Genomic DNA, 25970 nt, shown 5'->3' on the forward strand with positions numbered 1-25970 from the left:
ACACCCTTCTTGCTAGAATTTCTTTGTGTGCTTGCCAGAAACACCAGACTGGCTGGGTTTCTTCCTCCACAGTGGACTCAACGCTGGCTCCCCCAGTGCCCCACGGCTCAGCCTGGGTTCTCATCTTTTCCCATAATACTCTCCAAGTGACCTCTGCCAGCCCCAAAGCTGTAAGTCCCACCTCCCCCAATCTGGTGCCTCCAGCACCATCCACCTGGGCATCGTCACCTGGCAGCCATGGACTACATCAAAAGTGTGCTCCAACTGCTGATTCCACCCACTCCCCAAACTGGAGATGTTATCCTTAACTCTCACCCTCTCACAACACATAACCAAGTCCTGTCCCCATGACCTTAGACAATCTAAGCCCTTCTCACCAACTTCTTGACGACCTCTCTCTGGGACTACTGAAAAAGTCTGAAAACTGACTTCCCTGTTTCTCTTCCTGCCTCTCTATTATCAATTCTCCACACAGCAATCAAGAGCAAATGCACAGAAATGAACCATATCATGTCACTCCCTTGCTCAAAATTCTGTAAAGGTTTTTCATCAGATTCAAACTACAATCCAAAGTCATTATCATGGCCACAAAGGCCCTGCGTGATCTGGCCTGCACCCAACTCCCAATCCAATCTGCACACGGCCTGTCCAAAACACATTGCAAGTGTGTTACCTGGATGGACAGAACAGCATGTGCAGTCAGCCGAGAGGGTGCCTAGGAAGCTCATCCAGAAAAAAGCGCAAATAGCCAATCAGTTGAGAGTCCAGGCTTTGATTCCCTTCAAGTCAGCATCAGTTGCTCAATGTATTTTTTCCTCTCTCATCTCAGGTTTACACTTGACTCAGTACTCTATAATTGGGCATCAAACCCACAGCTACATGAAACCCTGTTTCAACCCTATCTGTTACACCCAGTTCCTCGTGTCCAAGGTCTTAAAGAAAAGTCAACTGAAATTCACAACAAGTAGGTAAACTCTTCCACTCTGTTTTTCCAGTGAGTTTCTTCTCCACTGCTACCTAACATGTGCCCAGATTTCCAAAACAAAGACTATACAACTGTGTGCTCTCTCAGCACTACAACCCTCTCCTTTGCTGCGGGGAACTCCAGGCTGCTGTGAACTGAGAGGAGGTGAGAGGCACACCAGTGGGTGTATCATACCCATTCTCTTTCTGACTTGTATCCTTGAAATTCCACCTTGACCTTGACAGGTGCACTCACGGAATCACAGAATCTTCTCAGTTAATACATTGTTGTTATTATTTCTATTCTTCAAATCAAATTATTCAGGTATATTAGAAATGTGCAGTGGAAGGAAACAACTCACATAAATGTATATGTCTACATTATATTATATAACATATGTGTTAATAAAGAAGGAAAATAGCAATGTATGACAATCATACCACTCTCAAGTCTGATTCATCCCATAACTTAATAGCAGCATCAATCTTCAGGGGCTCATTTGCCTATTTGGTCCCTACTGGAACCTCATTCCTTCTGTTAGTTATAAAAGTCCCTTAAAATATCCACTGTAAAATTAAAAAAGAAAAAAAAAGTGATGTCAGACCCTGCTTCAACCTCATCACTTTACACCTTATTGCCAGCTTCAAAGATCTTAAGAAACGTCTACAGAAAAGGCTCTCTCCAAAACCAGCTTGACAAAGAAAACGATTCTGGTGCAGAAAAGGTGTGATATAAGACACCATTTAAAAGCACTCCTGCCTCTTCCCCAAGAGAGTCCCCGCATTTGAGCCCCGTTCCCTCAGCTTTCAAAAGTCCACTGCGAATGAGGCAGTGGCACCTTCTTAAAATCACCATGAGGGTCATTCCACAAACTGCTAATGGAGGACAAAGATCTTGACAAACGGATACAAATTAGAGCCTAAGCAGACAGGGGCACATCAGAAGGTAAAAGAAAGATATTTATAAAAAGGAACTTAGCCAAGGGGATCAAAGCAAGGATCACGTCCGCTTCGGGGCAGCTGACCTTCTGTTTATTTCACTCTCCCTTGCTACTGACAATAACATCCTCCCGGAGCTACACTTACTGCTCATGGGGAAGCACCTGCTCTTGGCCTAGATTGCACCGCGTCCACCATCTGAAAACCAGGAGCAGGTACAGCCGGCCCGCTGCTCATCCTCCTGCTCCTCCTCCTCACCACGAGAGATGGCTTCAGCTTCTTCCCAGTACCATTTTAAAATGCTGAGAACTCGATAACCGAATATTAAAGCAATAGATAAATGGTAAATACGACACATATAAATTTCACTAATTTCTCTACATTTGATAAATATTATGAAATGTGTTTATGTATAAATATTTGGGCATATTCCCGTTCCTGTGTAAGAAATGTATCCATATGCTTGTCTTGTACGTCACTGTGCCACAAACCCCAGGCATTCCACCGGAATAAAGCAGATCTTACTGACAGCCCCATGGTCTAACCTTCTCCTGCCCATGATATGTTATTCTTCTTCCCTCCATTTCACCTTATAATTCTAGGTAGTATAAATACAGTTCAGTACAGAGCCCTATTAGGCCACCAAGTTCAAATCTAGTTTATTGGCCCAAGATTCAGGTCAGTGGTGTCCCCATCTAAAAGACAAGAGGGGCCAATTTTTCTTTAAAATTTTTTAATTTATTTTTAGAGAAAGGGAAAAGGAAGGCAAAAGAGAGGGAGAGAAAAACAGGCGAGAGAAGCATGGATCAGTGCCTCCCACATACCCAGAACAGGGGACCTGGCCCACAACCCAGGTGTGTGCCCTGACTGGGAATTGAACCTGTGACCTTCCAGGGCACAGGTCAGCACTCAGTCCACTGAGTCACACCAGCCAGGGCAAGGGCCCAATTTCTATCAGCAACCAGCAAAAGGTCTTGAATAGCTTTAAAAGCATCAGCTCGGATCATTGTACTCACTCCAGCATGGCCAACAAATGCAATAACTGTGAAGAATAAATGGATGCCAAAAAGTAGGCTGGTGTTCCGAAAACACTAATCACCACATAACCACCCTCTCTGCAAAGTGACTCACACTCTGAGCCTCACAGCTGCAGTGTCACAAGAACAGGCTGGCCCAGGCCTCAGAGAGTATCACAGATAGGGGACGTGAGCCAAGGCCTGGGCAAGGGTGCTATTCCCTAAGGTCTGCTGAGGTAACTGCCAACGCTCTAACCAAGCAGAGAGTGGGTGACAGGAAAGTGGCAAGTTCTTCACACACCTGACAGGAAACTTATTTTTGAGCCCAGGGAAGGCCAAATCACTTTAAACAGACATACTAAATCATTAAACATTAAAAATAACTTTCTTCTTGACCCTATCTGTTTATGCAACCCAGTAGAACAGTCTTCCAGCTTCTCCTTGACTTCTGTATGTACCAGTTCTTTTCAGCCCACGCCCCACAAGGGACACAGTGGTGCGCCACAAGACTGTTTAAAAGGTACAACCCTGACTGTAGTCAGAGCACTGACCTCTCTTCCCTTAGATGGTCAAATTTCAAAAATAAAAAAAAAATGACAACAGCTAACACAACGATAACCACCCAGTGTGAATGAATCAAAATTATACCTCTTTTGTTGTTACCCTTGCAAAAAAGATAATATATCTTCTGGTGTACTGCAGAATTTTAGTAATTAGTTTATGTGTGCTACGAGATGAAAAAGGTTGAAAATTGCTGATATATATACATACATTAAGTGTCTATGTGTGTTTATAAACACATAACATACAAATATGCTATATTTAGTAACTTGTAGTTACTTTCCATTCTTTTTTTGTTGTTTCGTTGGTATTTCCCGCACTCCCCCCAAAGGGTACTTTGAAATTTTTCCAGTTTTTACAATTAAACCTAACCATCTGGACTAAAATCTTCACATTCACCAAATTAGTCACAGATTTTGTGGGTAAGCTGAGAAAGTAAATGCCATGCTCAGTGCTAGAATTTAAACCACATCTACCACAGTCCAACCCTCTCTTTCCAATAATCTCCCCAATTATACACGCACATTCAGGCTCAAATCGCATGCAGGCAACCACACCACACTGCACAGAATATTTGTACAATTAATATCACTCTAGATCCCAAAGTGAGGCGCAACAGATCGAAAACGAAATTCTTCCAAAACCTTCAGAATTTATTTTACAGACAAAAGATAAAACAGCACCCATTTTCCCACCACCATTTAACTTCCCCAGTGTACTCCCAAGATCCGGTGGTGATCTGAAGAGATCTGTATCTATGGGTTGAACACCAGCGCAAATGTCATTTGAACAAACCAGGCATTTTCTAGATTGTTTTTAAAGCACAGAAGTGTTCGAACACCTTCAGATTTCACCGTAAGTATTAGAAAAGGAAAATTCAACGTATTTAAGATTCAATAAGCTTCCAGAGCCAAAATGCAACAGGGGCAAGTGATTTTATGTTGTCACTAATCACCGGTAAGTAACAGTAGCTATCACAGAACTGCCATCAGTCTAAACCTGGACGGGATTCTCTGCTGGAAGCTAACTCCAGAGCTGTACTAACTCTGGGTGAATGAGTGGGAAACACTGGTGCTTACTGGGAAGTAATGTACGTGAATTTATAGCAGGCTTACAGGTTCCTCAGCTGGCCTTTGAAAGGAGACTTTAACTAAGCCTTTAATATGAGCCAAGATAGAAAGCACTAGACTTGGCCGTAAGCAGGTTTATAAAAATCATTTTCAGAGCATCTTTATAAGGTTAACATTTTCCCCTTCATGTTGTATGTGGGCAATAAAAAGCATCCCCTTCAATAGCACCCACAGAGAGGCTAGAGAGGAGGAACCAGATGCAAGTGGTGCCTTGTTAACACCCAGGGAGCGCAGCACCGACTCCCTGTGCCTTACACACACCTGGGCCCGGGAGGACTACGCCCACTCCAATACGGTATGTTTACGTGGTCTTCTGAACCCTCTGAAACATGCACTTTGTGGAAACACTGACAATGTGATAAAAACAAAACAAAAACTTTCTTTCCCAGAGGGATTAAAACTGTAAAAAAGCTTGCAAAGCCTCTAGGCTCTTCCCAAATATTAACATGAGCTATGCTTTCTATCTAGGCACCTCTGTTGTTGGCTTGCTAAGTAAACCTCGGTTGAGCCCACACTAACTAACAGTCAAGCGACACCCAAAGAAGTCAGATTTGGGTGAGCATTGGCAGGGATTTTCCTATGTAGTAAAAAAATTTTTGCAGAAATTTAGCCTACTCAATGGCTATAAAAGTGCTAAATCTTGTAAGATTTAAAAGTCTGAAATTTTTAAAATTATGTTGGATGCTCACAAATCAAATCCAGTCTCTTTCTTCACTGATATAAAAAATATGAATAAAAAACCATTGGAGGGAAAACAGCCCATTAAAAAGTCACTCATTTGACAGGGCTGAATCCATTTAAGCCTAAATCTTTGTGCCCTTCTTGCTCCCCTGTTCCTTTTAGCCACCTCTTGCTCACCAGCATGCCTCAAAAAAAAAAAATAAAAGAAAAAGAAAACTGGTCTATAAAATGAAGCTATCAGCCGTGATTTAGGCTAAAAACTCAAGCTATTTCAACAGGACTGTGATACCGAATAAAAGGACTAGAGTTTAGTAAAGAGAAAAACAAAACGAGATCATGTTAAGACAATTTAACATACTAAAACATTCTATTTATCTAATATGCATCAAGCAACACACAAGTAATTTTAATGTTCCAGAAGGAATGGGCTCTGCTTTCTTGTGGCCAAACAGAATAAAAGACATCATGGAGAAACAATACTTGTGAGCATCCCGAGTTATCATTAGGGTGACAGTTCATACACAAAAGAGCCCTTTGAGATAAAGGGTTTCATCCCCAAGATTAATGGAAAAATAAAAACTAAATTGGGGAGTGTTGAAAACATTAATTCCAGAAAACAACACTTTACTAGTGATTTCCTTAAACCTGCTATTTATAAAAGGATTGGAAGGGCAGACTACAACTACATTGGGAACAAGTGCTATGACTTTTGGTCTTCTATTGTTAGGTAGAATCTAGCCCTAAAAAAAAAAAAAAAAGGCATCCTGAAATTTTGGCTGCCTGGCAACTGTCCTCCCTTGTTTAGACTCCCCCCACCCCCATGCTATACAACTTCCAAGTCAGTCCTTGTTGGAGAGTTCCTCTCTATTTAGTGCCAGGGCCTCTAGCTAACAAAATAGTGAGGAATTTCCATAAAGGGCACAAGTTACTCACGAGAAGTGTGCTGTCTAGAGCCATTTTAACAAAGGCTCTCCCACCAACCACCCTCTTTGCTGCACATCTTCTTTCTACTTTCCACTCCCTGCCCCCACCACCATCACTGCCGCCCCCACCACCATTCCCAGTCATTCGAACAAACAGGAAAATTCAACAGCAGCCATTGCCCCTCTCTCGGTTGGAAGAACCTCCCATTTTTAGCTTCCTGACCGGGCAGCAGAGAAATGACAACCTGCCTCCACCTTCCTCTCCCTCTCTTTTTACAGCTTAAGAAGTACACTTGGCCAGGCAGTTCTCACCATTAAACCATTCATTCCTTCTTCTTTTGTGAAAAATGGGTAAAACAGCTGAGCATGATCACAAAACATAACATTGGGCACTAATTTCCTATACCTTACAGTTTCTTTCTTTCACCTCCCGGTTCACAGGACTTGGTGACAGAATAAATCTTAATCTGTAAACAAATGGTCTGCCTTACAACTAAACCATTCATTTCTTTTTCTTTTTTTTTTTGAACTGCTTGGCAGCTACCCAACCCAGAGACTTCTAGGTTCTTCCATTATTTAGTGCTCCCAATGGTTAAAAGGCAATAAGCTCATTTGGAGTTTATAAAGCTATGCACCATCAACAAAAGCCCGTAATGCTTCCAAGATGCACAGTGGCTTCTACTTGCACAATGGGGAGCTGTGTGTAGTCTCCCCCAAAACAAAAATGCCCAGCCCCAATTAAGCACCCTGGGGACCTTCAAAGCAGTTATGCTAAGTTGCAAATACAGCAAGATCCACTTGAACTCCGACTGTCTTGTGTGATTTTCCTCCCAAGGTAGGGAAAAAGCCTAGGCAGACTGACCTCATTAAAGGATAATTAGTGAACCCCAGGACTTGCGGGGCGAGCACAATTGTGCCTATTGTGAGCCTTTCACTGTGGGGCAACAAGTTCCTTTTTTTTTTAAACCTAGGAGGTCTCTACAGTCTTAAAGGCCCACATTTTAAATTTTTAAGGGTTTCAATCTGGCTATTTTTTCTACTACCCGTCACTGAGTAAGAAAGGAAGTGGTACAAAGAGAGCTCTTATTTATGAATTTTGTGGAATTTGGCATAGCTAAAAGTTTTCAAAGAAAATAATTTAATTTAAATCCTAAATATAATAAATATAATTGTAAAATATTTTGTTTTACATAAAGTGACATAAATTTACTTTACACCTCTGAGTTACAGAGGTTGAAAACAGCATGTAAACAAAGGACACAATAAATCAATCATTATAGAGCTTTTATGATGAAATGTGACAGCGATGTTGGGGGAAAAAAACCAACTGATCTATTTACATGTGAAAGTGCTATTTAGAGACTGATACGAAGTAATGTGATCAACATAACCACTTGACCATCAGTAAAATTCTTCACACCTCCTTAGAGGCTATTAGGAGTGTTGAGATCAATCTCCCAAGATGGTGAGGACTGATTGCTACTACAAAACACACCAGTACATTGGAATGTTTAGTCTTTAACTTCAGAGTACCTCCTTCCTGCAAATACTGAGCCAGAGACCCACTGCCTTTGCACTCAAATTTGCCAATGTATGAGAAAAGTTTTTAAGACAAGTAGTAAATTCAGCTAAACTTGACCTTCTCAGCAAACACGATTTAAAGAACTCTAATATTTACATACAATTGGGCAGATCAATACCTATATTTTTTTAATATTTTATTTATTTCTTTTTAGAGGAGGGAGAAAAAGAGGGAGAGAAACATGGGATGTGCAAGAGATCTGTTGCCTCTCACACGCCCCAGTTGGCCACCTGGCCTGCAACACAAGCACATGCCCTGACTGGGAATCAAACTGGTGACCTTTTGGTTCACAGACTAATCTACTGAGCCACGCCAGCCAGGGCTCCATATCTTTATTTTTTTTAAATCACTGACAAGGAGGAAACAGAGTTGGGTAATGATCTCCCTCAAAGCTGAATGACCTCCAAAGCCCAGGGCCCAGCACATTCTTCTAACAGTGCATTATGTAAAGTCACAGAAAGCCGGTCATTTTGCTTAGAGAATACAAGTCACCATAACTACTGCAGCCCAAACCGAAGACCAATAGCTTCAAAGGGCATACTCTAAAGGATGTGGTCTTTAGCTAAACACACTTAAAGCCCATCATGACATCTTTAATAGTGTGAGGCCCTTGTAGATGGCAAGCCAGTTAATCACCCAATTTGTTCATTTGAATTTACAGCTTTCGAATATCCAATGAAAGAATTTACAATTGGACAACAAGTATTTTGTGTTTTGGACAAATATACTCTGTCTGAAAAAAAAATCCAGCCATTCTTAACATAAGAATGGTTTGCGCAACACCCAAGGGAGCAAGGGAGAGTGGACTGGAATGAGCATGTGTGAACAATGACAACTTCACTGTACTGGTCGGTGGGGGAGGTAGATGATACTGAGTGAACTTCTGTGCTGTGTGGCTGGGGCATTCAAAATGACTGAGCAAGTAGAGCCACAAATCTACATCAAATTTTGTGTTAAACTTGAACATTCTGGCGCACAAATTATTTGGATGATCCAGGAGGCCACAGCTATGGGCAACTGGTGATTGGCAGCTTCATCGCCACAACGTGCCTGCTCATACCTCATGTCTCCTGCAGAGTTTTTTGGTGAAACATCAAATCACCCAAAAGACTCAGCCCCCCTACAGCCCAGATTTGGCACCCTGTGACTTCTGACTTTTCCCACAATTAAAATGACCTTTGAAAGGGAAAAGGTTTCAGATCACCAATGAGATTCAGGAAAATAGGATGGAGCAGCTGATGGCCACTGGGAGAACCATGTGAGGTCCCAAGGTGACTACTTGGAAGGGGACTGAGGCATCACTGTTCTATGTTCAATGTTTCTTGTATCTTTTCATTTCTTCAATAAATGTCTCTTTTTCATACTGCGTGGCTGGATACTTTATGGACAGGCCTGGTATATACTTCCAGTAAAACAAGGGTTTGAGGGGAAAATACAAGTCCTGGAAGTTATTCCACAACAGTTGGAAACTCTTCCTCTTTAAAGTAAATCCAACGGCTTAAAAAAATAAATATTCAAGAGCATTAATTTGTTTCTAGATGTGTGCGTGCAAGTAAAACAGCAGTCATAATGTGGAAATTTCAGTCACATTTTGCAACTAATTGGAAGCAGATTAGAATTCCGCCTCAGGGGAACGTTGTCAAACTAGAAGCTGGAGCAAATGAAGAAAGAGGTGAGGGCTTCGTGAAGAGCTGACAGATTTACAGCGCTCAGGGCTATAAACGGGTCCGGGGAGGGAAGGAGGGCGCGTCCCAGCCGCGGGCGGCGCACCCCCACCGCCCCGCACAGGGAGCACACGGCTCAGGGGCTGCACCCCCGGGGCTCCGGGGGCTCCTTAGGCTCCCGCTGGGAAACAATAAACTAGGCCCTCAAAGGAAACCCCGGGTGCAGATAAGATAAACCTGCAGACTGATAAACTGGAGCACACAAAAGTCAGAGGGGAGAGGTTTCTTTATTTCCACAGTGGGGGAGGGGAGAGCAAAAGAAAGCAGATTGTGGAGGATAATACAGCAATGGAGTAATGGGAACAGCTGCTCGCTTTCTACTTCAGTGTCTGGCATCTGCTGCGGCATCACTGGAAAGGCTGGTGAAGGATTTGGGCAAGGAATGTAAATGCAATTGGCCAAATGGAGTTTGATGCGGAAAAGCTCCATTGCTCTGTTTTAAAATCGTGCTGTTCCCTTTGGGGAGCAGAAGCAAACGATATTACTTACTCAGATTCCACCTTCAAAGTGCTTGCAGTGTTTGGGAATGTGAATTGCTGTTTTCCAATCAGTTACTTAAGATGTGAAAGAATATAAAGGGATAAAGCCTAGTTGTCGGAGTGGGCTCATCGTCCAGCAATCCTCACAGGAAAGTTGAATGAAGCACTTTTCTGTATGTTTTGCTTAACTTCGAAAAAAAATGTTTCTTTAAATCACCACTGCTTACTTCTGAACTGGCTCAAGGGACAATTTCTATTTGTTGTGCCTATTTTCCCCTTGGCTGCAAAGATTCAGTTCTAATTTCATTTCCATCACAAAAGAATTGGCAAAAAAACTGAAACGCAGAAACACATAACTCAAGTGCTGCTGTGCTAGGCATAAGCCTATAATAAAGCACAGATTTGATAGCATTATCCATGTACTGTGGTGAACCACACACAAATAAACAGTTCTCCATGAGAATAAAAACCCAAGGCTTCAACCCTTCCAATTCAAACATTATTGTTGCTTTTAACATGAGCCATCCATAAAATCAGCCAAGGAGGTGACAGGAAATCCAAAAGTAATCTGGTCTGGCTTATGCACACTTTGCAAAAAAATTAGGAGATGCTTTCCAACTCATCCTAATGATGTTCTAAGGGAAGAATGAGTAAAACTGTAAAATCTAGGCATTAGAAACAAATGATACTTTTACTCCAAGCGCATTCAAACTTGTGGTGCATGTAGCAACCAAAGACTACAGCCCTTCAGATTGGGGAAGGCTTGCTAACCTAACTAGGAACGACTTAAACGTGACCTTTGCACCTTCGGTGACTAATGTGAAAGACAAAAAGGTGCACCTAAGGCAGCCTGAGGGCCAGATGTACTTTCCCAAGAAACCAACCAGGCGTTTTCTCTCATCAAAAGGACACACAAACAGTGACTTCTAGGAGTTTATGAAAGTGTGACCGATTGTGACTTTGTCGTCTGTTGCTAATTGAAGCCTATAAAAGAGTCCATTTCTTAAAACATACTACAAACACTTCTTTTTTTTAAATCCACTGCCACATGACAAAAACCAGAATCAAGTTGACTGGTAGAAGATCAGTGCAACCAAAGACCAAGCTATTATTTCAAACTGTCAGGGGAAGGCAGTAAAATTGCTACCAGGTCTCCTTAAGTTACCCTTCAATAAAAAGAAGCCATCAGGGAAATAAGAGGAAAAGAAAACACATCAAACCTTAAAAGTCCCTTTAAGTAAAATTATACGTCTGTGGCAACATGCCATCTGCTCTCCGGTTAACATAATAAGCCAATTCCACAACCTAAATATCTGCTTTCTAAAATCATTATGTACAACACAAAATATAATCAATATATTTTTAAACTGTAAAAGCTACATTCATATGGCATTATTGGAATATGCCTAAACGTCCCTGTAGGCACATTTTTCTTAAGGTGCTAGCTGACAATGAGGATTCCCAGGAGGCAAAAAGAAAAAAAAAACCCACCCAGTGGAGCTACATGTCACAATGAATAATAATCAAATGGGGAGGAGAAAGAAGAGAGCAGCTTTGAAAAATCAGAAGTACTATGTGTTCATCCCTTCGAACCCATTTGCTGTAACCAAAACACCCTTCTCTTTTCTCTTTCACAACTGTAATATATATATTTTAAATTTTCATTTAGCTTCACTGAAGGGGTGGCCAGGTCTGGGAGAGAAGCCTTCTGGCTATCAGATGAGTACCATGTAGTTCAAGGCCCACTGACTTATCCAAATGTAAGAAGTATTTGCTTTACGACCATTTCAGGTTTTCAGGTGAAACCCAAAAGTAGTTCTACCAAACCTTCGAAAATATACAGACCTCAGCTTCAGAAGCAATGTGTCTGTCTCACTGTCTTGAATATCCTTAGACCTCTCAAAGTAACATTACTAAGCCCAACTGCTGGTCAATGGACTGAATAATTTAACAATCTTTCATTCAGTTGCAAAAACTTTGTTACAGTTACCAAAACCTTTGTCTTAAATGAAGTTCTTAAAAAGAACTTGCAACAGAGAACAGGTCACTAGTGGAACTTCAGGTGGGAGAGAGAATTTGACACAAATGGACTCATTTACCCTGCAGCAGAATGAACATGAAATCAACAGGGATATTTTTTTTTAAAAAAAAAAAGAAGAAAGCCCATACTAACGCAATACTCTCAATCCACTCCCAACCCAGCAATCTATATATGCAATTGTAACATTTATATAAACACACCTATGCAATACCAGGGTCACACAGCACCAGTAATGATCCCTATGTTAGTCTATAATGATGACCTAAGTCATTCCTGTTCTCTTTATCTACAACCTTAAATGTACAGATTAAGAGGAAATTATTATTTATTGACAACAAACCCAGCGAAGAAAGGTTATTTCCACCATAATGTTGCTATGAAGGACGGCCAGGTATTCCTCAGTTTTGGCTTCCATGTTCTATGAGAATGTTACACTAAAAATATGTAATTTAGGAGTAAACTGTTTAGTATTCAAGCAAAACCCTTAATGTTCAGATCCCTGGCAAGTTCAAGAGCGCTGGCAATCAAAACTAGGTTGCGCTACAGTAATTACTATGAAAAACTTCCCGTGTTCAATGTTAAAGAATAGAATAGCATGATCCTTCCACCTCTTCTACACCTCTAGAGTGTGTTCAACGTGGCAATTATCTCCGTTCAAGAAGCAGAGTTTAAACTGCATAGAAACTCAATTATACCCATGACTTTTTAAACATACACTTCAAAAGGCAGGTTTCATCAAATTCAAATCACTGAGCAAAATCTTTCCCCCCACTTACAAAAAATAGATTTTATCCCTCTCCTGTGAGACATCTTCAAGTATGAAAATGATTTCTTCTTGGCTTTTGGGCTCACTTCTTTTTTCTTTATTAAAGCAAAGGGATGCCTGAGCAATGATGAAAGACTGAAGAGAGATCCCATCTGATAAAGACAAGAGCACAGCTCTCCCAAATGTCACTGCCACCCAGCACACAAGTGCCACCATTTTAAAAAACACACTTGTTAACAAAAACACATTATTTTGCTACTCTTAAGAATGTAGAGGAACTAGGAATAGTAGATTTATGATTTAAGTGCTTGTGACTAAAATAGCTTTCCAATTATCAAGGGCCTCTTAGGAAGAGCAAGAATGCATTATGTGTTAATGACCACAACCAGGGGTCCCTTCTCCACTCTTTTGTCAGAACCCGAGCAAATCCTCCCCGCAGCTTCACCATTAACACGTCTGTTTCCTGTCAACCCTCTCAGAGATAATGTCATTTATCTCAGGGAGGCACAAGCCCAGTCATTAGCCTCTATAACATACCTCAAACAAAGGCTCGATAATGTTTTACCCAGGGCTCTTACTAAAACCAGACCCAAAAAGCTCAGCTTCTACAAGTCAAGGGCTCTAACTAAAACCAGAACCAAAAAGCTCAGCTTCTACAAGTCAAGGACTCAAAAAGTTATCATCATGAAAAGAATATATCCCTCCTTATCAACAGTCCCAGACTACAGCTCTTAAAGAGAGTAAGGTTCTCCGTATAGTAAACACCAGTCCACAGCTCTATCACCTACAATTAGATTAACCGATAAACGCTGACCAGAGTTCCCCTATGAGGGCCTTTGCCCCCCCTTTGCCTCCAGGGAGAACATTGACAGAATAATTCAGGTACTGACTAAATGGTGAGATCTTTGAAGAACTGACCTCTCATTGTGATTGCCTGCAGGAACTGAATAACCATTAGAAAATGTTCAATGGCTGGGCTTCTGGAAATCTTTTTAAATAAAAGTGGAACTAGTTAAAATAAATGTAGAAACATGTGTTTTCACAGTGTTGCTCATATTACAGCAATTTCAAGTTTCTATGAAGTACCAGGTGAACTTTTTTAAATTAAAAAAAAAAACATACACAGACACAGTCAAAATTGGGGCAAATCTCAGCCATTCAATCCTTGTTTTTCATGCTGAAAACGAAGAACAGATGGTACTTTCTATGTTGTTAGAATCTGGTTATTGAACACCTCTGTGGTTAGGGAGATTTCTGCTTAGCACTTTCGGCATACATTTCATTTACTAACTATAAAATGCTGCTTAGGAAAAATAAGTCTTTATAACACTCTAATTAAAACCATCTTGCAGCCAAGCAATTTCACTTGAAGAGCATTCTTAACCTTGTGACATCTGGACAATCAATTCCTCCCCACCCCTTTTTTACAGACTATTTGCAAAGTTATTAAAAGTTGCTAAACATTCTTTATCTTCTTTTAGCTCAATCGTGATCAGTTGCCTGGATTTTTAAAATCTCTCTAAACCTAGCAAGTTTCAAATACCCTGCTCAGGACTCAGTGATGTGCCTAAGTCACACACATCCTCCAGGCTGCATGGGTTCTCACAGAAAACTGTCTCGGGGGAAAGGGCAGCCCCTCTGCACCCACCTCAAAAGCCCCATCACCCCTGGAGGAAGCCCACAGAAAAGGAGCCAGATCCATGCTGATTGGGAGTCACTCTTAGTTACCAACGTTTTTAACAGCCAAATCCCTTGTGAAGCTTTCAAAACAGTTTGTTGTCCAACAACAATGGACTTTGTTCTTCAATTATAGCAAGTGACCTTTCTGCCCTTTTATTTCACAGTAGATAAACTGCACTCTCTAAGCAGAATTTGTAGGGGGCACTATATTTGGGGGGAAAGGCATATCGTCACAAAACCCATTCATCAGAATAAGTTCTTAAACTGCTCACACTCACTCAGAAAATGTGCCAGAATTCCCTAGTGAAGTGTTAAAAGGCCTCTACAAGAGAATAAAATACAATGAATGATATCCTTTATAGACAGATCCATTTGCAGACACCACCTTTAGGCTGTTAAGGATCAGCTTAGTGAAAGCAGTATGATATTGGAGAAACAATTCTCCTTTCTGGACATGCACTGAGTAGTCAGAACCCTGAGACACAACTGTAAGCTCTCCTTTGCCTACCACGTCTAAGTATCTGCTGATCTGAAAAAGTCGCCTATGTGTTTTTGAATTTCCCAGCGATCAAATAAACCTATGTAATGCTAACCATTTAGCCCAGCTAAATGCCTGTGCCTGATAAGTCAAAACTGTTAAGACAGCTAAGGAGGATCCATGCAGCAGAGCCTCAACACAGGCTATTATGCTTCAAAAGAAAGGAGGGGGGCGGTGGGGAAGCAGGCTTTAACAACCCAAAGCCAACCCGTCAAATCTACTTATTCAGACATGTCACTGGCGGCTTAACCACAAAATGGGCTATAGAAATAGAGCTCAAACATCTTAGAATTATGGCATGTTTTGATTTTGTTCACGTATTAAGGGAGTGGCGACTTTTACAACATACTTGTGGTTTCCAGATAAAGGAGTAGAACACTCATTGATTTAATTAGGTTTCATGAGGTCCAATTTATCATGTTTTACATGACTTGGTGTGGTGAAGAAACAGAATAAACACACCAAAAATAGACATTTAAGCATGCTGTGAAAATTAACCAGTGACAGCCAGTCTTATGAATCTCCTGTGAACCAGGAAGAGAAAAAAAAAAGTGCGCACACACGCACACGCACACACACACGCACACCCTTTGGTTTTCATGTGTGGCCCATCAGGAGCCACATCTGATTGCTGAAAATTAATCACCTTCACTTCTGAGGTACTGGCCCTTCACAAATTCACATAATCTGGCAAGACCAAAATTAAAACCCTATACACCTAGTATCAAAACACCTGTCTCCAGGATGCCTCAGTGTTGAAATGTCTTTGTCAGGTGACACTCGTCCCACTACATCTTTCCCTCCTAACCTCCTAGATATGTATCCCTCCGGCCATTAGTCAGTATCCTCTAAACTGAAGTCTAATTTAGGCACCCACAAGTCAGGGGAATGAAGTGTCCATTCCCTGGGCAGCATGTGCGCAGAGAGTGCCATATCTGTGTGCCAAGGACAAGAGAGCATTCTTAAGAAAAGTCTTTCTGGGGTGGGGTGGCTTGGGGTGGGGAGGAAAGCCCGCTGGAACGGTGCTCCTGAGCCGCCCCCCCCCCCCAGTTTGACAGAGGATGGCCCACACTGCAGGATCTGAGCCCCTGCGGGCCATCCCCGAAGCGCCCCGCGCCAACCCCAGTGCCTCGGCTGCCAGTGGAGTGAACGGACCCAAGGCACTGAGCTCTCTCCCCTCCTCCATGGCAGAACCATTGCGACTTGTTTGCTCTTCATTTATGTAATTCATATTACCACATTTACACTGCGCTGACTGAAGATGAGTTACATGGATATGAATAATGTAATTTCCCCATTCTTCATCCAGTTTCCTCTGTGACTGGAAAGTGAAAAGAACACAAAACACTGGAGAGCCGACACCACGCTCTAATCTCAGTTGCCATGACAGCGGGCTTTGCGATACTGAAATGTTCCGATTGCCAGCTAAACAAAATTGTTGAATGTGAACATTTGGCTGGAAGATTAAAAGGCTAAGGGGAATGCAAAAGGGCAGTACCTCCCACATTCCACGCAGCAGTGAATCCAATCAAATGGCTCTGACTCCTTAACCACAGCCATTGTGAGCATTGGATTAGGGCAATTCATCTAGATAGTTAGAGAAGATTAGAACTGCAATTTGAAGACTATTGGCAACAAAAGTAAATGCCCTACTGTACTAAGTAATAAGGAGATTTCAGAATGCCTTTTAGCAGAAATTAAGTGAAACTACACATTGAAACTTAAGAATTAAAACCTGAAATTTAAAAAATTCCATTGAAATTCACCAATGTGAAAATATTGCCTGATCAAGGGGTCATGAACAAAAAGAAGTGTTCAGAGCGTTTTTTGTGTGATTCTGGCATAATCTACATTTCAATGTACCTTCATCAACTTCTAAAATCATTGAATCAAAACTTCATTCTGTACTCCAACTTAAGTCTTGAATACACATGCGAACACAAGTGTAGTGGTTCAAGTAGAAAGCAGTGAATAAACCGTACACAAAAAATTTACCCCAAGACATCTTACAATTCTGATCAAGTGAGAAAGAGCAAAAATCAAATTACTTAATAAGCGTATTTCCAAATAACCACGCCACAAACACTTGATAGGAATTTTGCTTCGATACAACCTGCAGAATTGATCTTAAGATAAGTTTTATAGAAACATCACTCACACCCTGAGCTCACCCCCAACCTACCCAGTGGACAGAACACCTTCAGTCCTGGGACATGACTCAACGCACAACAATCACCAGACCAGGAAGTCACAGGCACCCAGCACCAAGCAGCAGAACACGGTGGGGGGGGGGGGGATTTTTCGAAGGCAGTGCCTAACTGGACTTGAATACAAAAACAGAGATGGGAGGAAGGGTCCAAATCACCTAAGTCCGCAATCCCCACTGCTTAAATGCAACGTGTAGCTCTAGTATCCTCTAGCTATGTGGGGCACATTTCAGGAACACCAATCTGCCAAGTCTATTTCACTTTTTTTTTAAAGCAACCTTTCAGCTCTCAGGCAAGCTAGAAATCTAAATAACACTCTTAAATCTCCACCTAAAAACTGGGCGAGGGAGCAAGGGTTGAAGTCCTACCTAGCAGCCACCAAAAAATCATTCCAGTCTTTCTACTTCATTCCAGTTATGAAACCAATGACCCAGGAACACCACGGCTGGGGTTTAATTCAGGACCAATAAATGCAACCCATCCTAGAAAGAGATCCTTTGACTTTTGGGGGGAAAAAATGATTGAGGTTGGATTGTAAGTGAGCATCCATGACATACCTCACCAGGGAGGGACGGTGAACCCTGCACCTAAGGACACATTACCATAAATACTAGGACGTGTAAATTAAAACAGAAGACAGTTCTCCTTAGGGGAGGAACCAGGACAAGAGTCAAGTGAGTACATGCACTGGTTTTCTATTAAAAGCACACCACCACTGGCTGGCTGGCCAGGAGCCCTTCCGCAGGGCAAAAGGTACTTAGAACACCCAGGCCCTCCCCGCTGGGGACCCAAACACTAGCACCACAAGCAGCAGCACCAGCAGCACCAGCAGCACCAGCAGTAGGACAAGCAAGAGCTCAACCTTGCACCCAAGTACGTTCCCCAACACCAGATTTTCAAGGAAAGGATTCACGTAATAGAAATCTCTCAAGGAATCAGAAAACACAACTGAAAAGTGTAAAAGTCACACAAAGGCACAACCCCTCACACACCCACACAAATGCACACAAAGAGGAAAGTGGGAGATCTAGGAAGGCGACTTTATCCTACCTTCTCCGTTTTCAGTTTCTTGATTCGCCTGTGGCTCTCCTCCTCCTCCTCTTCCTTCTTTACCAACATACAGTTTCCCATGAGCCCTGAATCCGGGGCACTTTTGCTAACTTCCCCTGCAGCGGCGCCGCTGCCACTCCCAGTGCCCCCGCAGTGGAAGGGGCTCGCGCCACCTCCATTGCTCTTGGCCCCAAAGCCATAGAGGTGCCCCCCAGCAGGGGCCTGGCTGCCACTGCCGTTCGGGTGGCCCGGAAGCAGGTCGTGCTTGTCCTTCCTGGATTTCCCTGCATCCTTATCCCGCTTGGCTCCTCGGCTGCTCTGGCTTTTACCTGGCTTCTCCTCTTTGCTTTTCCCGCAGGAGGCCGCCCCTGCGGTGACAGCGGAGGTGCTGGTGCTGGTGCTATTGCTGTTTGGGTTGCCGCCGACGCCGCCGCTGCTCACACTTTGACCCAGCGCTGAATTCATGCCAGTTGCCTCTCCAGGGCGCCCTTGGACTTCCTGCCTCTTGCCAGTGCTGCTGATCTCGGGAATCCCATACAAGGCAGCAGAAGGCAGAGATTTATTAGCATCCTTAGAAGTTTTACTCCTTTTCACTTTTGATTTGCTGGTCTCTTTGTGTGAATTCCCCTGGGGAGCAGAAGGCTGAACAGAAGCAAATTTTAGGCCATCAGCTAAGGCTGCGGTAGCACCGGCCCCACTGGAAGCCAGACCTCCACAATCCTTCGAGTTGCTGCTGCTGCTGGTGGTGGTGGAATTATTCATCTCCAATTTCTGTCTGTCCTTCTCCAAATCGGCGTCCAAATCAATTATTAAATTTCCAACCCCGATTTCCCAATCATCGCCACTGTCATAAGTATCAACTGTACTTGGATCCACACCTTTTCCTGCAGCAGAAATGTTCACTGACATCCTGAAGATGAGCTCTCTAGAATAAAAATCCGATGAACTTTCCTTTGGAGATGAGGGGACATTCGTTTAGCTCCGCTGGGCTTTCTCTTAGGGAAAAAAAAAAAATCTTCTAATCTTCCTCTTCTTTTTCCTGCCCAGGAATGTGTCCAGGGATTTTACACCCTTCAGTCCAGGTCCACCTTTTCCTGTGAAGGGGGGAAAAGTCGAATATTTCTTGTCTGGGTGTTACCAGAATAAAAAACGATTAATACTGGGGAGTCAGTAAAGGGTACAGGGAAGGATGGAGAGGAAGGTGGCTCATGTATTGTCTCCACAGTCCAATATCAAGTCTAAAGGAAAATAACCAAACTCCCAAAACATACCCATGCCAGTAAGCATCTTACAGTAGCTAAAGAAGAAAAGTCCCTTTAGCGACAACACAGAGATAATCACTTTTTTAAGGTATTAAATTATCTTAAGGATCTGAGTCAGTTTCAGAAAGGTTTAAAAAAAAAGAGGAAAGAAAAGAGCTTAAGATTTTTCTTTCTAACACATACAAGTGATAGCTCAGCCCCGGATACACAGCTTGAACACTCAGGCCAGAGAGAGGGAGGACACAGCTTTAAACATCCCTGAACATGTCCTGGATCTTACAGTTTTAAAAAACAGACCCTGGAAGTTCTCTGAGGCTAGTTTCAGAATCATGTGGCTAAATTTTCCTTATTTCTAAATGTATTACTTCTTTTTTTACAAATTATCTGGGCAATCTGGTTTTTGTTCCCAGTAAGGAACAGAAAAAAACAAGCAATAATTACCCCCCCATACACATCCCCACCCCTCCTATCTTTTCTTCCCCGACAGTTTACACAATTTTTCTGAAATACATACACATCTTTTAAGAGCATTTCTCTATAGAAAAGACAGTGTTAAATAAAAGTGAAATATCTGCCTTTCAATTAGAAAAAATACATCTAAACAACTCTACCACAGTCCTAGGTCACAGACTGGCTCAATCTGTTAAGCACGGTGCTACCGACTGCACGGGGAGGCTGATTAAGACATACACTTTAAGTGATCTGCGCCAAGGTGGCCTCAATGACCGCAAATGAGTGTGTGTTTGACAAAGATCAGTTAAAACGGTTTTTAAAGGGATCAGCCCCTTTTTAACAGTTGATTGTCAAGAAAAATAAATAAATATACATACACACACAGACATTGCTTACCTTTAATCCTTTATCATTTTTTAATTAGGCCAGCAAATCAAAATGCCTTTCCCACTCCACTCGGCAAACAAGCCTGTGCCTCATTTTACTTAAACACCAAATGATCAAGAAGGAAGAAACCAAACAACACATCTCAGCCAGAATAATCACTCGATAACATTATTCCACCTCCCCACCCCCCTTTTGGCAAACGGATCAGGAGTCCTTTTCTCCTTAAAAAAAAAAAAAAAATGTGTCACTGTACAGCTGGAAGATAATGTTTCACATTCACAACAGAAGCACCAAAGGTTTTTTTTCCTCTTAACAAGCATCGAGAATAATAGTTTTTTTTTTTTAAAGAGCGAGTTTAGAGAAAAAAGTTTTCCCAACTTCTCATTCCGCCTTCAGTTCCAGACTTCAGAGTCACCGTGATCAGTAAGTAATGATCCCATGTAGCAAACCTACAGGCGTCCGCTAGTAACAAGACAGAATGTGCTAACATCGGGATAAATTAGTGAAAGGGAAGAAAGAAGAAGAAGAAAGGACTGAAAATCTGGGCTGGATTCCGCCTGTTAGTCGGGAAGTGGCATTTTTCCGCCGTCCTGACAGATTTGATTTCTTGAACTAACTTAAGAGGAAAGGAGGGGGGAAGAAGAGGAGAGGAGGAGGAGGAAGAAAGGAAGGGACGAGAAGCGGAGCCAGCGCAGAAAAAGAAAGGTGCGGAGGGGGGAGGGGAGCAGATGGTCCACGAGCTGATAAACCAGTTATAACAGCTTTCGCTCCGGGCGGGGGGCGGGGGGAGGGGAAGGGAAAATAACGGCGTTTAAAATTGGTTCAGCCTTCGGAACCTAAAGGATGTGATGTTTTCCTGTTTTATGTTGTTTTAAGAAAAAGGAACCGAGTTCCTAGTATAGTCCCCGAGGGGGGAAAATCCGCGGTCGTTCAAGCCAATCAGTCAGGCGGTAATTCGATAATTAGAGTCAAAAAAAGATTTTTTTTTTTTTAAGGCCACCTTTTCCAGGACAGTTTTCCCGGTTTACAGTCGCGGCAAACGATGCGTCTCCCTTTTATTTATTTTTCTCTCCTCCTCTTTCACCCACCCCCTCCTGTGTTTAGTCAGATGGCCCCAGAGCTTGGCTTAGTATTTTTAATTAGCTGGCGTTTTGGAAGCTAAAAGCAGTAATGAATTGTTGATGGATTGGAAGTGGAGAGTCGCTTTGCTGGAAATGTCGGGGCTGGGAGAGGGGGGATGGGCGAGTTAGCAACAACCAACCATCTAAAAGGAGCGATTTTGTTACAGTGCTAGCCTTTCACATCACGTGAGGATCAAGGGCTCAATTGGTTGTCGTGAGAACAAAAATGGTGACAAGCGTATCAAGAAAATACTGATCTGGTCTTTAAAAAAAAAAAAAAAAAAAGCTGAAGGTCTCTCCCCTCCCCCTGCACACACTCCCCCCACCGCCGCCGACCCCCCCCCCCCCCCTGCAGTGGGCGCAGCTACAAGTTATGAATGTGAAACATTTCTCCCAGATCTAGGCTCTCGGAAGTTCGGAAGGAGTGAAATGTAATGAGCACAAGAGCAAGCAGATGTTTTAAAGAAACACCTTATAAACCTTTCCTCAACTTATCTCCAATTTGTAGGCTTTCCCAAGGGGCCAGGGATAGGGACGCGTAGTCGGAGGCGGAGGGCACTTCCTAAGCTACTTTGGTTTTAGGGGACCCCTCCTGTCTTAAACAAAGAAAAATATTTTACTATCTCCCAAGCCAGGTCCTGTAATAAACACACCATTGTTACTATTTGTGGGTTTGTTTGGGTTGGGTGGGGCTTTTTCTTTTCTTAGTGGTGTTTTTGCTGCTTGTTTTTTTTTTTTTTTAAGAAGGTGGAAAATGGTCATTATAACCATTAGATGTAATGGGTGACTATTTCCTTGTTTAGTATTAAATTATTGGACACTAGATGTGACAGGAGACTGAACTCGTCTTATTTTTGCGCTTGCCCCCATTTTCCTGGCTCGGTTTGGAAGGTCTTGCCCAGCTAGAACAGGAGAGGGAGGAGGTGAGCCCCAGAATGGACACTGCGGAGCAGGATATGTAACTGTGGCACTTTTATTCTCCTTGGGTTAGAGCCCAAAAGGTAATTTACTCTAAGTTACCCCGAGTGCCCAGTCAAGCTTAATTTGTGTGAAGTTACAAATGCTTCACCCTCCACTGGCTAAAATTCACCGTTCTTGGGTTGTTGTTCTCAATGCAAAAGCCAAACCCTGTAACTAGTTCCTCATTTCAATGCATAAAACTCGCACATTCCCCTGCATGAAGTCCCCGCTAAGTGCTATATAGAGACACACCACGCAACCGTACTTACGGTCTGTATTGGATCGAGTTGACCTTTTCCTTCTAACTGCATTGAATGTGTTTGGTTGCAGCCGCTTTATTTTGGAAATTATAATCTCTTCAACAAATTTATTATTAAAGAAGATGGACCATCAAATGTCACAGACTGTCCTGTGTATTTTTTTATAAAAGCAAAAATTAAAATAAAAAGAAAGCAAAAATCCCCCTGGTGCACACACACACAAGCTTGTTCTGCAACACTGAAATCAGGACTGAAACACAACACACACAGGGGGAGTGGAGCAAAAGAAGCTCTCAGCCTCTATACCTGAAAGGGACTTTTCTTTGTTCCCATTGCCCTTTCGCATCGGGCCAATCAGAGAGCAGCTTTTATGAAACTGGGCTCTCTCATTGGCTAGCTGCTTTCTCTTGGCTACTGTAGGGGGTTGAGAAATACACACGTATAAAACACACACTGAGAGCGGGTGGGGGTGCAGTGGGGGGTTGTTGTGGAGACAAAGCGTTTTATTTTCCATCCAGATTGGGGTAGAAGAGCCTCCTGCAGCAAGAAGGGGGGAAAATGGTGTGCCCGTTTCAATTACTACATCATTCACGTAAAACACTTATTTATTAAAACAAATCTCAAACAGGCTGAGAGGAGAGGATGTCGGTAAATACGAGTTTGATTGTGTTATCTTGGGGGAAATAATGTATGTGATCTCTCGGTGGCAGAGGGAAGCCAAATGAGCCACTAGCGCGTAGCGAGGAGAAAAGGGGGGCTGGCTGTGTAGAAATGACTGCGAGCGTTTTCTTGCCTTGCCTTCCTTGTTGCAAGGACTCGGCAGCGTGAACTCCCGAGACTTGTTTTTCTGTATAGCAGCTTCTGGGTTTCAACCCTCCCCCACCACTTTGCCCTTCTTCCATTTTTTTTCCCTCCCTGTGTCTCTCTTTTTACTCGCTGATTAAATAAGAAAAATCGATCTGGGGGTAAAGGCGGTGGTGGGGAAACAAGTAACCCTTTTGTTTCCAGTCTTCTGCTCTACCAGCACTGGCGTGCAAAAGCTGGCAACCATTTAACCACCACTAAGTGAATGGTTCTTCCCTGGAATTAGTAACAAATCTTTCCCACCTGGCCCTAGCCAGCTCCCCCCAAAATACAAAATAAAATAAGGACCCAGCCAACCATATTCACACATCGGGCCGGCCTCATTTTTTAAAATCGATTTGTGGGGATAAAATATGCTAGGAAGATTAACCTATTAAACAGTTCCAGTCGGCATATTTAACCCCACGGATTGTCAGCATGCACCTTCCCCCAAACCCTACGTTGGGAAGGGGGATGTCAGAACCCTCTGACTACGCAGAGGGCAATCCGCCAGGAATAGAGAAATATTTTAGAATTTATTGTGGGACAAATGCCAGCAACCAAGTTAATAGGACTCGGAGGTCACAGGATAAGAGAGGTTAGTATGAAATAAGTTCAGTATTGTACTGTAACAGCTAATATACTTCAGCTAATGTATTTATATATATTAAGCCTTTAGAACACTTTTATTTATTTTTATTGTTATTTTCTAGTACTTAAGGAGCTATAATATGGAAATTCTAAAGTCAAACGGTGCTCTGGATTTAATAGAAAGCATCAGGATTCCAAGCCTTGAAGATCCCAGAGCTACTGGGATTGTATATTTCCACATGACAATTACAATCTAAGAGAGTTGTCTTAACGGAGTCAAATGGACCTATAGAGTGAATTACTGCTAGCACAAGATCACTTATGATGTAAATATTCAGTGATAAATTTGTAGATCAATAAAAATATTTGTCATGTTTTAAGTAATGTCTACTGACTGTTTTACCTTTCAGTATATTTAGTTCGCACACACACACAAATGCCAATTAGTTGTTTTGCAATCCAACAGGAACTAGATTTGGTGCTGCAAACAATAATAAAGAGCAGTTTCCACTCTTTTCTGGGGTACATTAACTCGAGGGATGCAAACTATAATAGTCCCTAGATCTCCCTAAATAGATTTGTATTCAAATCAAAGTTGTATATTAACAAATAAAATGGGGCAAATTAGATATCTGATATCCACTTACCCTTCATTTTTGCCTTGATGTTTGTTTTATATTTTTTTAATGTACAGCTTTGACAATTTGTGTAGGTCCTGTTGACAGTAATACAGCACCATATGGTGGTTTCTGACTTTTCTTCTTTTGGAAGGGTGATTCCTCAAAGGACCAGATCACTCTTGGACACTTTCTGTGTCCCTGAAATATCATCTACATTTTAGCCTTGGAAGTCCATGGCTACCCCCTATGTTATATCAGTTTGAACAAATCAATAGCTCTTAAAACAACTAGACTTCAAAAAGCATAGAAAATAATGCCTGGTAAAGCTGGAAAAGGATAAAAGCACTCCTCCAACATACTCCCTTGGGAAAAACAACACGTAGGCTTCCTAATACTCAAATGATCTTGACCTAACCCCTTTGGACAAACCCAGCTGGTCGATGATTAATGCTTACACCCAGCTCAGTCACATATTTAACCAAACCATTTCAATAACTTCATGCATTTTCCTCCCAGTACATCTCCACACTCCATTTGCACCCACCCCTACCTCCTGCCTTCCAAGTTCTTCCAAAAGAGTTGAATAAACCACGGTTGTTACCCTAGCTTTGCGTGTGTTTGTTTTGTGTTGTTCGACAAAAGGGCCCATCAAGAGACATCAGAGGGCTATCAGCTAATTGATGACTGACACTAAGATAATTACCAGATTAGAAAATCGAAGCCACCCCCTCCACAAAATTGGTAAGCTCAATTATATTTTAGAAAAGACAGTTTCATGTTGATCTCTTATCAAGATAACAGAATACCCCTGTCTCCCTACTAATATCCATGTGCACATATTTGATAAATACCTACTACACTGTTCGGTAACGTGTGCACTTGGTGATTTTAGATTTTAGTGTGTGTCAGCACAGGATGTGCTTGAGGGGAGGACCTGTCTGGAAATGAGTCTAGAAGGTTAGGAGGAGTATGAGCAGGTAAAGAGTGTTATTTCATATCCAATAACCACCACCAGCAGCTCTGCCCCCTGCACTTACTGCATCAATTACCAGGTGATCAGGAGGTCCTGGCACAAGATTTGTATTCCTTTTGAAGGGCAGAATTACATAATGCTGAGGAGGACTTTGCTTCCAGCAGTAACACAGGGAAACCCTGGTGTCTTTGTGTGTGTGTGTGTGTTTCCTCTGATTCTC

At 42.3% G+C, this 25970-nt stretch overlaps 1 protein-coding gene across 5 annotated transcripts in view; it reads right to left on the minus strand.

The window, feature by feature from the left end:
• ZNF608 (zinc finger protein 608) overlaps positions 1–22999 on the minus strand; it is a 105610-nt gene extending 82611 nt beyond the window's left edge. For 2 of the 5 annotated variants that reach the window (XM_037138230.2, XM_053665302.1), the window contains exons 1-2: positions 22733–22999; positions 18281–19374 (exon numbers count right to left, since the gene is read on the minus strand). In XM_037138230.2, the coding sequence (XP_036994125.2) occupies positions 18281–19189 (909 nt within the window). In that variant the 5' untranslated portion in view covers positions 19190–19374; positions 22733–22999. Of the gene's footprint in view, positions 1–18280; positions 19948–20391; positions 20680–22732 lie in introns of those variants that run through there. The other 3 variants (XM_037138229.2, XM_037138232.2, XM_053665301.1) reach the window with 3 other exon arrangements.
• Positions 23000–25970: the final 2971 nt, after the last annotated feature.

This window comes from Artibeus jamaicensis, unplaced genomic scaffold (genome assembly GCF_021234435.1).
Source record: "Artibeus jamaicensis isolate MK-2021 breed Jamaican fruit bat unplaced genomic scaffold, CSHL_Jam_final contig_402, whole genome shotgun sequence".
Lineage (NCBI taxonomy): Eukaryota > Metazoa > Chordata > Mammalia > Chiroptera > Phyllostomidae > Artibeus > Artibeus jamaicensis.